Here is a 14,999-nt window from a genome sequence, read left to right as displayed (position 1 = left end):
GTTGGTCTTGAACTTATCTAAGTAGTCATGAGATGAAAGGAAGACTGCACTAGTAGAAAACGCACAAAGAACACTTATCAATGACTTTCCTTTTACGTTTGTCCAACCATCAAATACAATGAATACCCCATATTCATTCCAAGCATTTGTGAATTTACCTAAAGCAATTTTTATATTGGCTTTTTCCCAATCAAGTCCCATGGTTCTAGTTTTGTCATACCCAAGGCTCTTGCATCCTTTAGGGGCATCATTGATGGCGGTAACCATTTCATGCCAATAAGGTGAGCGAAGAACATTGGATGGTATGCCACATGCAAAGAGAAACCAATAAAATTTTGCATTCACATCATCCCTACAACCTTGATCAAGGAGTTATGATATTGTTCTACACCTTAAAGGGATGTATGTGCCTGTGGCTATCAATCCACTACCATGGGTGGATGGAATTCCTATTCGACCACTGAATGCTCCAAGTTTGTCAGTGGCCTCATGTCCAGCCTTTGATTTGTTTTATTTGTATTGTGCTTCCACCTGTTCCCTTATATATTTGCCTCTTTGTTGTGTTGCACAATTACACAAGTGTTTATTCCTATTGGGTTATTTCCATCCCAAGGCCTTTTCCCACATAAATGCTTTCTCGCACAGGTATATGGACCTATGTGATTAGATTTGCAATGGGAGCATATAAATTCAGTAGTTCCACCCCCTTTCCCTCCTCCAAGCTTGTAACATATTTCCACAAGGGTGTTCGAACTATTTCGTTTTTCTTTCCATCATCATCTTCACTCCCATTATCATCCTTCTCCTCTTCCTCTTCGTACTCCTCTTTTCCACAGTATCCTAATCTACCACTACCCACTTCATCATTTTCATCACTTCTTCTTTTTCCCTACAACACCATCAATGATCATAGCCAAAAATGGAACCAACAAGATAAGGCTAAACCAAATAGCAATCATGTTTGTTGAAGCTTGAGATTCTTGCATGCAATAAAATGAGGGAGGAATGGTAAAGAGTAGGAGAAGAGAACATCAAGATTCTAGTAGCTAGTTTGTACTTCTAGATTTGACAGATTCATTCAACATATTAAAAAACACAAATGCTACATGGAAAAAAAAAACAAGAATGGGATTAGACCCTAACTCTTTGGCTCTCCAATTTTAGTGGCAGCCTTCAATCTCCCAAGCTCGCACAAATGGCAACCTTCAATCTCCCTTTGAAGCTCCCACAATCTTATCTTCTCAATCCTCTCAAATCTTTTCCTCAAGAATCAAACCCTCTCAATCTCTCTCACAAACTTATAGAATGATGTTAAGTGGGAGGGGAGGAGGCCTTTTATTCCCGTTGGCCTTTCCATTTCCCTCCAAAAACCAAAAAAAACCCAATTTGGGTCGCACGCAGACTAAAGGGTCAGGAACGTTTTTTTATTGCTGGAGAGCACGATCTAGGAGTGCCCTTAAGAATGTTTTGGACACTCCGGAAGCACATCTAGGAGCACCCCCGAGGGTATCTTGGCCACTCCGAGAGAAATGCTCCCTAAGCGCTCCCATGACCTCCAAGCAACATTTCTTAGGTTGCGAAAGTGCGCTCCCAAAAAACACTCCCAAATAAGAGTGTTCAAGGAGTGTGCTCTAAGAGCGAGTGCAAGGGGCGCTTCCCCACAGCGTTTGTGTGTTTAATCTTCTCCCTTAGCCTAGCCTTCATTTTATAAGTTTGAGTTATTGATTGAATCCACAACCCTAATCTCCAAAGTGATTAACAATTAAAGTTAGATCTCACCTCACTTGAGATTGATTGTTAATATTTCATCTTATTCACTAATTCAAGAAACCTTTGCATTTCATTAGATTAATTTTCTTTTTATTATAAAAGTCAATTATTTTAGTACTTAAGGCAATTGGAAAGGTTAAACGTCAATTACGTGATTTCCACATGCCTAAACACTTAGGCCTGTGTAGATGTACCTACCAGAGCTACAAAAATCAACACTCTTCCCTAATCTAAACATCCTAATGTAAAAAATACTTACAATCCAATCCCAAGGAATTAGACATCCTTCAACTTTGGCTACTTAGTCCTATCCTATCTGCCTCTCCTAAACAACCCCTGCCACCTTCTCCAGCATCCTTGTAGGTTTGGTTCCCCCCAGGCTTCCTAAAACTCAACTTTGATGGGGCCTCTAAAGGCAACCTTAGGGTTGCTTGCTTTTACAAGGTTATAAGGGATGATCAAGAAACCTTCATTCATATTTATGATGGCTAATTGGGCTTCAATAGTAGCAACGTAATCTAACTTTTTACTCTCAAATTTGACCTCCAAACTGCAATCAACAAGAACTTCTCGAAGCTAATTCTAGAAGGTCACTCTCAGATTGTAATCTCGATGCACAAAAAATTCTTACATGGTTCTCATCCTACCAACATTGTGTTAGCAACACCTAGAAAGAATCTCGAGCCATATCTCAAACCTCCCAAAAATAATCTTGATTCTCTAAGCCTCTCATGTTTGCAAAAGGGCAAACAAAGTGCAGATAGGCTTGCTAATGAAGGATGTAGTATGCGCTCTCTTAGGAGATCCTCTAAATCTGCCCTAGGAAGATCTCTCCTTGTCCTTGCTTAAAGAGGATTGCACTGCTCTTGCTCGCACAAACATTACTTCCCCAGATGAGGTGGCAAGGGACATAAGCATGTGGAGGGAGGTGAAGCCATTGCCACACCAAGCAATCAATGGTGAGGACATGCCACATCATCCCTCCACTACATGACAAGGCTACCATAGCCCACGTGTAAGGTATGTTCAATGGTTTTCAATAATCGCACTACCTCCTCCCTTGTGTGAGCTCAACACCATATCCCAACCCCAACCTATATCATAATGGGTCTTGGTACATCATTGGTTCTCACTCTGACGGGATTTTTCTCTTTTAGTCAATGTTATCAAAACTGCACTAGTGATCAAACCAAAAAACCATGTGGACCAGGAATCAGAATGGAACCGATTATAACTAAATTTTAAAAAAAGAAAAAAAATGGTTTACCAAAAACACATAAAATATTCATATTTTAAAGGAAAAACATATATATTCATGTGCATCTATATGAATCCAAACCATTTATACACAAATATGAAAAAGTTCTCATTTATATAACAAGTAATAGTGCATATAACCAAAAAATACTTAGTGCAAAATATCATTGAACCAAAAAAGTTAAAAACATCAAGAAGCAAGCTCTAAAAGGCCTTTATAGTCCAAAATAACATGATTGTATGATACTACAGTCTACAATACTACAGCTACAGCCTACAAGTGCTAATTGTCAATGTCATCAATCATCATCAAAATCATCATCCTGAACATCCTCCTCATCCTCATTTGAAGAATGAGTAGCATGCAAGTCTGCAATGGGATTATGGCTTGATTCCCCTAGCCCTAAAGCTGTTACTGGTGCTTTTGATATATCTACCTCTACAACCTATGGAGGTGATTCCATGTCCAACCAACAAAGGTCTTCATTGTCAACTGTTGGTGCTTGACTCTCCACAACCCATTCTGATGTTGGATCAAATTCAGCCAAGATAATGTTGCTTGATTTGGGGGTTTTATTCAGCAATTGCTTGCGCTTCAACCTAAAGTTGACTAAACAAAAACCATGCCATTCAACCGCTTTTGCTCCAAACGGTTCCTCTTCTTAGTGGTATACGCTCAACACAATCCAATTCCGCTCACACCCTGAAGCACTACATGTCTAGCTCAATATTCGAAATGCAATTTTTTGCAATTGAGGGCATTCACTAACAAATTGTTGCCACTAATAGGCTGCAAAAAGGGTGGAAGGCAAAGAAGTATTAGCAAATGAATTTGAAAGTTGAAACTTGGACTCAACAATTGCAAATTGAAATGAGTAATATAAGAATTTGAAAATTTTCACAGTTTTTACACGGGGGATACTTTGCTCTATTTCTTACAACCACAGAAATGTCAAAGGTATCGATATTCTCACTAAAATTCAAGAGCTTGTTATGAATTTGATCTTGAGTCTTGGAATCTGGGACCATGCGCTCAATGCATTTATACAATTCCCCTAATACCTCCCCATCAACCTCAAAATTTGTAATGTAATGGTACTTTCAAAGTTCAGAAAACAAAAACATATTCATCAAGTCAACAAAAGTTAAAAGTTAAAACTTATAAGCAACAAGCATTGAAATCCAAAATTACATACTTTGCATGTAAAGGTCTATGGAGTTGTTTGTTTCATCTTTCATCAATAATTTTCCATAGAGGAATGCACTTATGTCTTTTATGCCCATATGTTGCCTTTATTTGTTCCTTGGCATGATCCATGGCCTCATAAACAAAACCATGGCAGGTTTATCACTATCCACCATTTGCAAAACTCTAACAAGAGGCTCACTAAATAGCACAATTTCCTCTGCCTTTAACCAAAATCTTTTCTCAAATAATTGGTCAACCATTTGTTTCTCTTTAGCCTTTTTGCTCCATTGATATGAATTCCATTCATCACATGAAAACATCTTCCTCAAGTTCATTTTTTGTTGAACAAGGGATTACAACGAAAAAAAGTTGGTTGCAAATCATGTGATGGATGATTGAACAAGCTCTTTACCCCCACTATGCTTTCTCATAAGATTCAAAACCCATGAGTGGTTGTATAACTGGTTATGGATTTTGCATCATCCACACATTTCTACACCAACTCAATTTTGCCAATATCCTCAAGCATGAGATCCAAACAATGGGCTGCCCATGGAGACCACCAAATGGTGGGGTTTTTCCTCCAACATCTTTCCAGCTGCAACATGGTTAGAGACATTATTTGTGATCACTTGTACAACATTTTCAACCCCTGCTTCCATAACTACTTCATCCAAAAGACGAAATAGCAATTGTGCATCCTTCACCTAATCAGATGCATCAATAGATTTGAGAAACACAGTACCTTTTAGACAAGCAATTAAGAAATTTAATATGGTGCGAGATCTACCAACAATTCATCCATCAAACATAATTGTGCATCCTGTTTTGGTCCATGATTGCTTGAACTCTGTAAGGTACTCTTGTATTCTTTGTACCTCATTTTGTAAAAGTGGCCCCTTGATATCTTGAAAGCTAGGGCCTTTGAAGCCTGTTCCACATGAAGCTATAGCATCAATCATGAGCTGATAATATGCAGAATTGGTAGCATTAAAAAGTATGTCTGCATCATACCACCATCTAGCAATGCATTCATATGTAGCATCCTTCTCTATCTTCTTCCATTTAGCATCAAGGGTTGGTTGAGAACCAGGGGTAGTGCGGGGTACAAAGGAGGAGTCAATCCCCTTACAGGTTGTTGTCCTCTTCAAGTTCAAAGCACTTGAACTAGCGCCAGAAGTACCCTCTCCAACTCTAACAGGGAAACTAGAGGAATCTTCAAAACTAGGCATATATTCTTCAAAATCAGGGTCACTAAGCATAGCATCATCCTTTTGACTTTTGCCTATATCTTTTTTAATTCTCTTATTTTTTCCCTTTTTTCATTGTAAGTTTCAATTAGACTTTGCATCTCTGTTTTAAGATCATCAAAAACATTGTCACAAGGTTTTACTTGCCCTCTCCAATGTGCTAGGTGTTCTTTAATTCTATGGATCCTCCCAACCCTTAACTTTCTTCCCACAATAGTTGCAGACTTTTATCCCTTGTTCATTTAAATGGCAGTGAACCCAAGTTGGATCATTCTTGTTTTAGGGGGTCATGACAATTTCTATAGGAAGAAATGAAAATTTGCATAAAAAACCCTAAGGATTTTAAAATTCTATAGTAATTTTTTTTAGAGAAAAATAAAAGGGGAATAGAAACCATGAAATACCTAGAGAAGATATGTAAATTTTGACAAGAGAAGAAGCCCCACAAATCAAAAAATAAACTCTTCAATCAGCTCCAAAATCTCCCTCACAAATTTGCCAACAAAATCTCTCAAAATAACCTTGCAATTTCAACAATTATTGAGAAAAAATAGAAGAAAACAACGGCCACAAATTTTTTTGCAAATAAAAATTACAAATCTGAATTCTGCATAAAAACACTAGGGTTTTTTAAATTTTAGGGAAAAAAGAACAGATTTTTGGAGACAAAGAGAACAATAATGGATGGAAAAAAATACCTTAATTTGCCCTCTAAATTTTCTCAAGAAAATAATCTTCCAAAATCCTCCCAAATCAGCTTTGTGGCAACCCCTACAAATTTGCATAAAAATACTAGGGATTTTAAATTTTGGGGGAAAAGTGAACAAATTTTTGGAGAAAAATAGAACAATAATGGATGGCAAAAATTACCTTGACTTACCCTCTAAATTTTCTAGAGAAAATCAGTGCCAAAATCCCCTCTCAAATCATCTCTATAGCAGCCCCCACAAAATAAAAATAAAAAAATCCCTTCAACCAACTCCAAAAACCACTCAACAAACCCCAAAGATCTTTGGGGAAAAATCCTTGAAGCAACTCGAAAATCTCCTTTAGTAACCAACCCAACAGCGCTCCAAGACTTCAATCAGCTCTTCAAATCTGCAAAAAATCTCCCTCAAAACAACCCTACAAAAAACTCTTTGAATTCTCTTCACCAAACTCAACTCAATAATTGCAAGAGACTCGAATGAATAGTGTGAGTGAAATAGAGAGGGTGGGTATGTTTAAATAAGTTTAGGGGGGACTAGGTTAGAATTAGAAATTAGATAATAATAATAATAAAATAAAAATAAAAACTTTCCCTGTGTCTCGCGGTCGCGATAATACCGACCGTCGGAACCAGCTAGTTTGGTACTGAATTGGCCTATTCTGGTTCAGACCGGAAATGGCCCCAAAACAGCTGGACCAATCGGTTCTACCGGTTTCAATCTAGTTCCGATAACATTGCTTTTAGTTCACTTCCTCCTCACAAAGAAGACACTCTCTACTCTTCTACTCATGAATTCAGTTGTTTCTCTACCCTCCTTAGCTTGCTTCACTGTGTTCTAGATAAGCCTCTGGCATCTCCTTCCGGCCCCCTCCTCGAGCTGACTAGCGAGGTACTCCTGCCTTTCCTTCAAGGGTTCCCTCTACCTACCTTCCTCTACTTTGTTTTCTTCTTTGTGCTTGTCTAGTTCCTTTCGCTCCAGTTGCTCCTCCCCCATTTGGATCTCTTTCCAACTCTTCTCCAACAAGGTAGAATCTTCAACCCGGTACTTCCACAACCAAATTCCTTGGTAAGTCCAACAAGAGATTTAAGAGGCTAAAACAAAAGTTGCTCGGGAACAAAAATGTCTTTCTGATTCAGAACTTTTAGTTGATGTTGCAGCGTGGGTTCCAAATGTGGGGTATACTCGAAAATGCCAGTCCCAATATCTCCACATCATCGACCTCTACTGGCAAACAAAAATGGTAATTGTCAAGGTTCTCTTGGAAAGAAATGAAGCCAAGAAGGAAATTCTCCTAATGTTGGATGAAATGAAGTTACAAATGAAGAACATGGACACTCAGATGGAGCACATGGGAGCCCGCTTAGCCCATATCCCAATTCGAGGAGCAAGTAGCAAATTTGTTATATATCCAATATAGGTGGAAACATATACTTCTTAGTTTTTATGATAGCTTTGAAGCCTATTATTTTCTGGTTTTCTAATATGCATAGACATCCTCTGTTTTGTTTGTCAGTCTTAGTATTTTAAGCCACTAGCTTCCACTAGGTTTTGGTTGAAGAACATAGCAACAGCCAGCATTGTTTTTCTCTTTAAAAATATGATGATAAAAAGCCGTCTGCATTCCCACTGGTCTGGTTTCCCAAGTGGCAAACCAGTGGCTTTCTGTGAACTCTCTGTTATGCAATCTGGTTGTTAACAAATAGAATTAACTTATAAAACAAAAAAGAGGCAATACTATTCTCTTGTAATAATGGGTCCCTGGGTCCCTTTTGTTTTCAGAGTTTAACTAAAAGTGCCCTTTGTGTTTGTGATACTTAATAACAATGTATTTTGCTATCTTAAGTCCATTCATCTTATGGATATCAAGAGTGTCTTTCTACCCGAAGATTTAGAAGGGGAAGTGCACAAGCAGCAGTCCCAATGTTCCATGAAGTAGTGGAATGAGCACATTATTGGCAAAACTAGAAAGGCATTGTACAAACTCAAAAAATCACCTAGAGCTTGGTACATGAAAATAGATTGACCAATTCAGGGCAAATGGGTTCAAGGGAAGTCCACAATATTCTCATATATCAAATTTCGGGACAAATTATGTACTGTGAATAGGTATTTTTGTGCAACACAATTTGAACAAGTTCTGGTGTAAAAATATTATCTTCTCATGCATTTGCTTTGTAAATGCAATATTGATGAGATGAGGGAAACATTGGCCATGTCTGGTCAAGCAGCAGCATTTGCATAGCTTATGAAAATATTGCTACCTGACAATGTTCTAGTGCTAGCAATTATTCTCAATAAGGCAATAAAAGAATCTACCAACACATAAGTGTACTCACTGGTGAAATTAGAGTTTTGAATGGCAAGATAGAGTAGCAAGCAGACAGCCAAAGTATGTAAGTACTGTAAAGCAGGGCGCTCTAGAGTGGGTCCCAGGCTCCTAGCCAGTATTCCCAATTTACAGAAACTACATTGAAAATCTAGAAAGCACAAGTAGTGTAAGAAATCTGGCAAGTGCTGCCTCCTTAAGAGCCCTCCAAACAAGACATGAAAAGGACCTCTATGAGATATGGGTGGGAGCACAGAGTATAGAAGATGACTAGATTGGTGTCAAATAACACTCAGCAGATTGCTTAATGTGGATTCCTAACAATACCCTGTTACTTAATATGAGAAAGAGACTAACAAGATAATGTTTTATGAGTGATGAGGCAAAGAAGAGCCAGTGGTCAGATCCTGCAGGTAAAATGAAACAGAATGCATTTTCAATTATTTCCTTGATTAGTGGCAAGTGCATGGACCTGTCTAATTAGTTTCAATACCAAAATAATATTGGTCTAAACTTCATTCTTGAAATTATATAAGCTTTTTAACAATGCCATTCTGTTAACTGGGAATAAAATTACATAGGAAACTAATGAGATAGACCAAGATAGATATCACTACTCTTCTAGGAAAACAAGATTTCTTTCAAAAATTTCACCTTTTGTTCAGAAGCCAGTGCTCTACAATCTTTCATACATGTTTCTGATTCGCCATAAGAGGATATAATTAAAAAAATTCAGGTACATATTTTTCCTAAGTATTTTCCATGTTTCTGCATAATTTTTTCAATGCCCTTCCCTTAATGTTCTAATTCTCCAACATGCTTGATGATGTAAACTGCTTTTTGCATTTCCAATGTATAAAGGCAGAAGTCCTTGAGTAAAGGACATTTTAATATAAACCACATACTCTTAGTTTTCACACCATCCCAAAATAGAGACTCAGTTACTATATGTTTTATTTACAAGGTACTCATAAGGCTTCAATTCTTGTCATTCTGATTGTGTGATGTTATGAGCTAAGAGCTTATTTACAAGTTACTCATAATGCTTCAATTCTTGTCACTATACTTGTGTAATGTTATGAGCTAAGAGCTGTAACACAAAAAAATTCACGCCATTAACGCTTACTCTATATCAAAATCTGAAGACCATTTTCTTGTTAAGCTTTCTATCCTTCAATGCTACTGAGTAACAAGAACTAAGATCCTACTCCCCAAAAATATTGGACAACCTTAGCTTCAAAGAAAAATATAGAGGGATGTATATCCATCATAACTATACATCATCACAAGATTGAGCTTACGTTTTGCAGAGATCCATAAAATTGACAAATACAGTCTTTTTGGTACCCTCGCGAAGGACTTGAGGTGGCCTCATAACAGTTCTACGCTTTTCACCAGCAAGTTCTGGATTGTTCTCACGCAAAATATTGAACACTCTGTCAAGCAGCTGAATCAGCACAAAAGAAATCATTTGAGTACAAAACACTAACATAAAAATTGATTTGTTTCAATATCATCCCCACAAAACAAATAATATTTACATGTATGAAGTAGCGTACTTGTCAAAAACATAATTCAAAAAATTAAATGGTAACCTACAAACAAGAAGGTGAACCAGGGCAGCCATTCTAGAAATCATGAGTGAATATAAAGAAAAAAATTGTATTCTATATAATTAATATCCCTGAATCATTATATAGAAATCTAAGGCTAGAATTCACATGGCAAAATATTGATTTGGACTGTGTACTGTCACATTTCCTAGTTTTCACTTCAAATGCCACAAATTTGGGCATATTGCACATGACTGCAGCATGAAATGGTTACCTAAGCAAACCCAGGAAGAAAAGTTTTCTATCAGGGTAAGGGAAATCTTACAAAGGTTTGGAAAAGAAAACAAGAAGAACCAGAAAAGCTGGCTTAGAATGCTCATCGCACAAATCTGAACTTTTAGACAAAGCTTGCAGCCTGCAGACTCACAGTTACCTCCATTTTGTTTGAGAAATGCGTTTTAGAAAGCACATTTTAGCAGACAGTTGGCATTGCACTTGAATGCAGAAAGCTTGATAAGTTGGAAAAGGCAATTATGAAGAGTGATAATGTTTCTGGAATGTTGTCTTAATATATCAATGTCTTCAAACAATTGTTCATAAAAGAGACTACTGGCGTGAAGTTCTTCTTTTCTTTGCTAAAATTTATCAAAGTTTACCTATGCCTGTCTATCTTGGCATCCACTAACGTTTTGTGTTATTAGATGACCCTGGAAGTGTCCGTAAGAATTTTGGAGAACCTGTGGGACTCCAGGAAGCACAAGTGAGTATGTAATTTAAAATGTTCTTCAGGTGGAGGAATACTTTTGATAGCTTTATGATGCTTGTTAAAAATAATTGGATTGCTGGATCATTAGCATGGGTTGCTGAATTTGAAATTGAAGAAAAGAAACATGGAAATGCATCCTACAAAACTATGTTTTAGATGGCACTGCTGAATAACCAAGGATCATCGAGTGCTACTCTTTTCTCAGACTCGGAAAGTGCTTAATATTATTCATAAGGAAAAGATCACAATTTTTTTCAGATTAATGGCACAACAAAGGCATGTGATAAAGTGAAATTTGTAGATAAATTTCATTTGTATGACAAAATTCCTATATTTCCTTTGACATCACAAGTGATCTAGGGATTACAATTACTGGAGCTGATCAAGTGGTCATTGTATATCCTGTTTGGAACCCAAGCAATGATAATCAAAGTGTTGATCGTGCATATTGCATAGGGCAGCCAAGATATGTTCTTGTACATGGGACTATTGAAGAAAAATCTTATTGATCATAGGTATTCAAAGGAGGCCTGTTCAAAACTGCAACAAAACAATCTCAAAAAACTCAGCATCTTAGTTAACAGGAACTTCATGAACTTTTCTGCATACCAGAAAGTGGTTTTAATATTTCCCTGACTCAGCAACAACTACATGAGGAGCATGACAGTCAACATGAAAATAACGCTTTGTTAAGGCATCTCATTGGGTTCCTAGAAGGCCAAGGAATTGCTGGAATTTGTCATCATATCTTGCTACGTTCTAAGACAGAATTAGTGTGATCTCCACCACCTGAAGAGTTTGAAATTTCTCCCTGCTGTGGATGTTGTCAAGTTAGGTTGTGTGTGCACAAAATTTAGGTCTTTTTCTGAGATTAATAGACCAGAAGAAGGCTCCTGGATGCTCAAATATAGAAAGATGTTTTGATGCATTGGATCTCACGAGAACAACAGCAAAGGAACTCTTTACAAAATTTGGATAAGATGACAGTACTGCAGATTTCATCGGGCATGCATTTGCATTTTATCAAGATGACCGCTATTTTTGTGAACCTGCCTTATAAACAGTGAAGAAGATAAAAAGCCAAAGCACAAGACCAGGGAGAGCAGTCTTCAGAGCCAGATATCAGAAGAGAGAATGCAGTCGGGGTGACTCCCCACTTGCCATTGATGTCAAAAGGGGAGAGATTGCCAACAGGGGAGAAATGGTAGAAGTGTTGCCATCTATGACAAAGGAGGAGATTGTTAAGTGTTGTAAAAGCAAAGCCAGAAGTGTTGAAGTGTTGTCAAAGCAAAGCCAAAGCAAGGGGGAGTCAAGAAGCCCCTCAGAAGATTCAAAAAGAAAGGTTGTCAAGGTCAGTGCAAATGCAAGGAAGACTCTCACCATCAGATGGCCCTCTCTAAGACCTTTCGAATGGTAGGTGGCTCATTGGCTAACTCTTCACAGTGGAAACGAAATGATTTTTTGAATGATTACATATGTATTCTATCCCTTAGCAGATGTTGGCACCTAGTGCAATACAAGATTTAAAAATGATTATGAATTCATGTTCATGTAGGCCCCCATTCAAAAGCATTTTCAAAAACATATTTTAAGGAAAAAGACAAGGTTAAGTCGGCTCCAAAAAAACCCCACTCATCTACTATTTATTGCCCATGTGTGAGGGCAGTTTGTACACACACTCATTCGCTGATCTAGACAGAAGATTTCTGTGGTAGCCTCAGGGCCAAGCTAGGGAAGATGAGCTGAGATTTTAAGGCCAGTCTTAGGGCTAAACAGATAATAAACCAACACCGAGGTGAGACAGCCTCAAGGCAGATTTAAGGAGCAATTGTAGGATGTATATTGGACAGCCTTCTGTGGTATTTACTGTGGCATCTCTGTGCCATCTGATGTGTGGTATCCTCCCTTTATTGGAGTAGGTCATGCCTTAAGGGCTGACTGGTGTTCCCCACTTTTAAATGCCAAGACAGTGAGGTATAAATCTGTGCATGAAGGCCAAGATTTTGAGACAATCTCTGAGGCATACATCCGTGCATACACCTGTGCAAAAGCTGAGTTCTTTTGAAGACCATTTCTGTGGCATGAAACTCTGCAAGGCCGAGATTTTAAAAATCATTTCTGTGGCTTTTCTGTGGCAGGGTTGAGGTGAACGGTTTTCCCTGTGATTCTCTTAGCTTCCTATTTAATGGAGGAATGAATAAGCTGCTCTGTGTTTTTACTATGGAAGAACCTAGCTCTTAATGGAGTTTATCTGCAGTGGTATCTTCTCTGTAACAGAGGTATCTTCCTGTGTGTGACAGACCTATGGTAAGGATCGTGGATACAACAGAGTGTACCTGCAACTAAGAAGAGTATATTCGCTAGTATACAAGCAGAGAAGAAGAGTATATTTGCTGGTATGAAGCAGGCCTATCAAAGCAGAGTGAAGATCATCAATGTATTGTATGCTACTACACTCCATATCCAAGGGAGATGAAAAATGTTAATTCAAAAGACAAGATTCTTACTTGATGTCTCACACCCTAAGTCACCTGACATGATGACAAACAACATGGCAACCCCAGAAACAAGACACAGAGTACACCATATATATATATATTATTTGTTACAAATTAGTGAATTATTAGACAGAAAAAAAATTAAAAGCAGAAAAAGATTAAAATCTTTTCAGAATTTAGAAACTGAAACATTTCCAAATTTACATGATGATGATACAAATTCATTTATACAACTGATGGATATACCCAAAATAGCACCATGTGCAATCCATCCCTAAACCAAAAATACATCAACAAAGAGGATCTAAATGGCCTCTAGAGGCCAAAAAAATCATGCTACAACAAATAACTATTACTACATATCAAAATTATTTCCTATATTGGGATCCTCATCATCAATATGACCCTCCAAGCATTAAAATAAATTAGAAAAAGCTTAACATGTCAAATCGAGATTTTGTTTGAGTGAATAGGTACATTTTTACTGGGGTCATGATGTTGGAAAATCAAAGTAATTTAAGGTCAAGGGTGATTTTCCTAAGCTTGATAATTACTTGTGAATTTGTTGTCCTTTTATTGATTATTTTACTTCTCTTTCATCAAGCCATTACCAAAAAATGAAATACAAAAGACAAAAGACACCATATGTAGGCTTCACACCAAGGCAAAACCCCACTACTTGGGGTAAACCCAAACAATCTCCTTATAGAATTAGATCAAAGATGAGACTTCTCAAGGCCCAATGACAAAGTCAAATCATCTTGTCTTACTGGGGTCATGATGTTGGAAAATCAAAGTAATTTAAGGTCAAGGGTGATTTTCCTAAGCTTGATAATTACTTGTGAATTTGTTGTCCTTTTATTGATTATTTTACTTCTCTTTCATCAAGCCATTACCAAAAAATGAAATACAAGAGACAAAAGACACCATATGTAGGCTTCACGCCAGGGCAAAACCCCACTACTTGGGGAAAACCCAAACAATCTCCTTATAGAATTAGATCAAAGATGAGACTTCTCAAGGCCCAATGACGAAGTCAAATCATCTTGTCTTATAGTCTCAAGTAATCACCAAATAATGTATGGTGACCATGCAAACAGGTTTAGACATCATCCCTAAATATTGGTCACCAAGCACAAGAGAATGTGTGATTAGTTGTTGACTCTAGATATGTTAGTAGCAGCATTGATGGCAATGGCCAATGATAAGTCCTCTAGACATGACAGAATCTCATGCACGTTTCAGAAGGCCACATAGGATTTTGTTGGGCTCAACCTACTGCTAGCTTACAAATAGGCAGTACATAACCAATCATTAGGAAAGCATATCAACAAGGGCCTAATTATAATAATTCTAAAGATATGGGACCCAAAATTGATCACCAATTCAATCAGCCTAATGAACAAATCTTACAAATTCTCGCCAAAGACTTGATATTGCACCTCAAGTACATCCTACCAAAGATTACCAAGAATAAACAAATGAAATTTATCATAGGCCACTTTATTATTAAAAACAGAGTTTTTGTCTAAGAAGGAATGTAATGGATCAAGTGCCTGGGAGTGGATGCCATGTCTATCAAGATTCGCTTTGAAAAGGCACATGTTCAAGTGGAACGGCTCTTGGATTAGGTCAGTTCTCTCTACTTGCCAAAACAGTATGGAATAACCCCAAGTCTTA

At 37.5% G+C, this 14,999-nt stretch overlaps 1 protein-coding gene across 1 annotated transcript in view; it reads right to left on the bottom strand.

Moving 5' to 3' along the window:
* Nucleotides 1-14,999, bottom strand: part of LOC149237371 (eukaryotic translation initiation factor 2 subunit beta-like) — a 69,457-nt gene that overhangs the window by 27,565 nt on the left and 26,893 nt on the right. The window contains exon 6 of the mRNA XM_089372636.1: nucleotides 9,804-9,949. Coding sequence (XP_089228762.1) covers nucleotides 9,804-9,949 — 146 coding nt within the window. The remainder of the gene's footprint in view (nucleotides 1-9,803; nucleotides 9,950-14,999) is intronic.

Source organism: Pinus tabuliformis, chromosome 8 (genome assembly GCF_031772625.1).
Source record: "Pinus tabuliformis cultivar Carrire ecotype Pingquan chromosome 8, CPIR1, whole genome shotgun sequence".
NCBI lineage: Eukaryota > Viridiplantae > Streptophyta > Pinopsida > Pinales > Pinaceae > Pinus > Pinus tabuliformis.
Note: the sequence above shows the minus strand (reverse complement) of the source record. Positions and strands in the feature narration are given on the sequence as shown.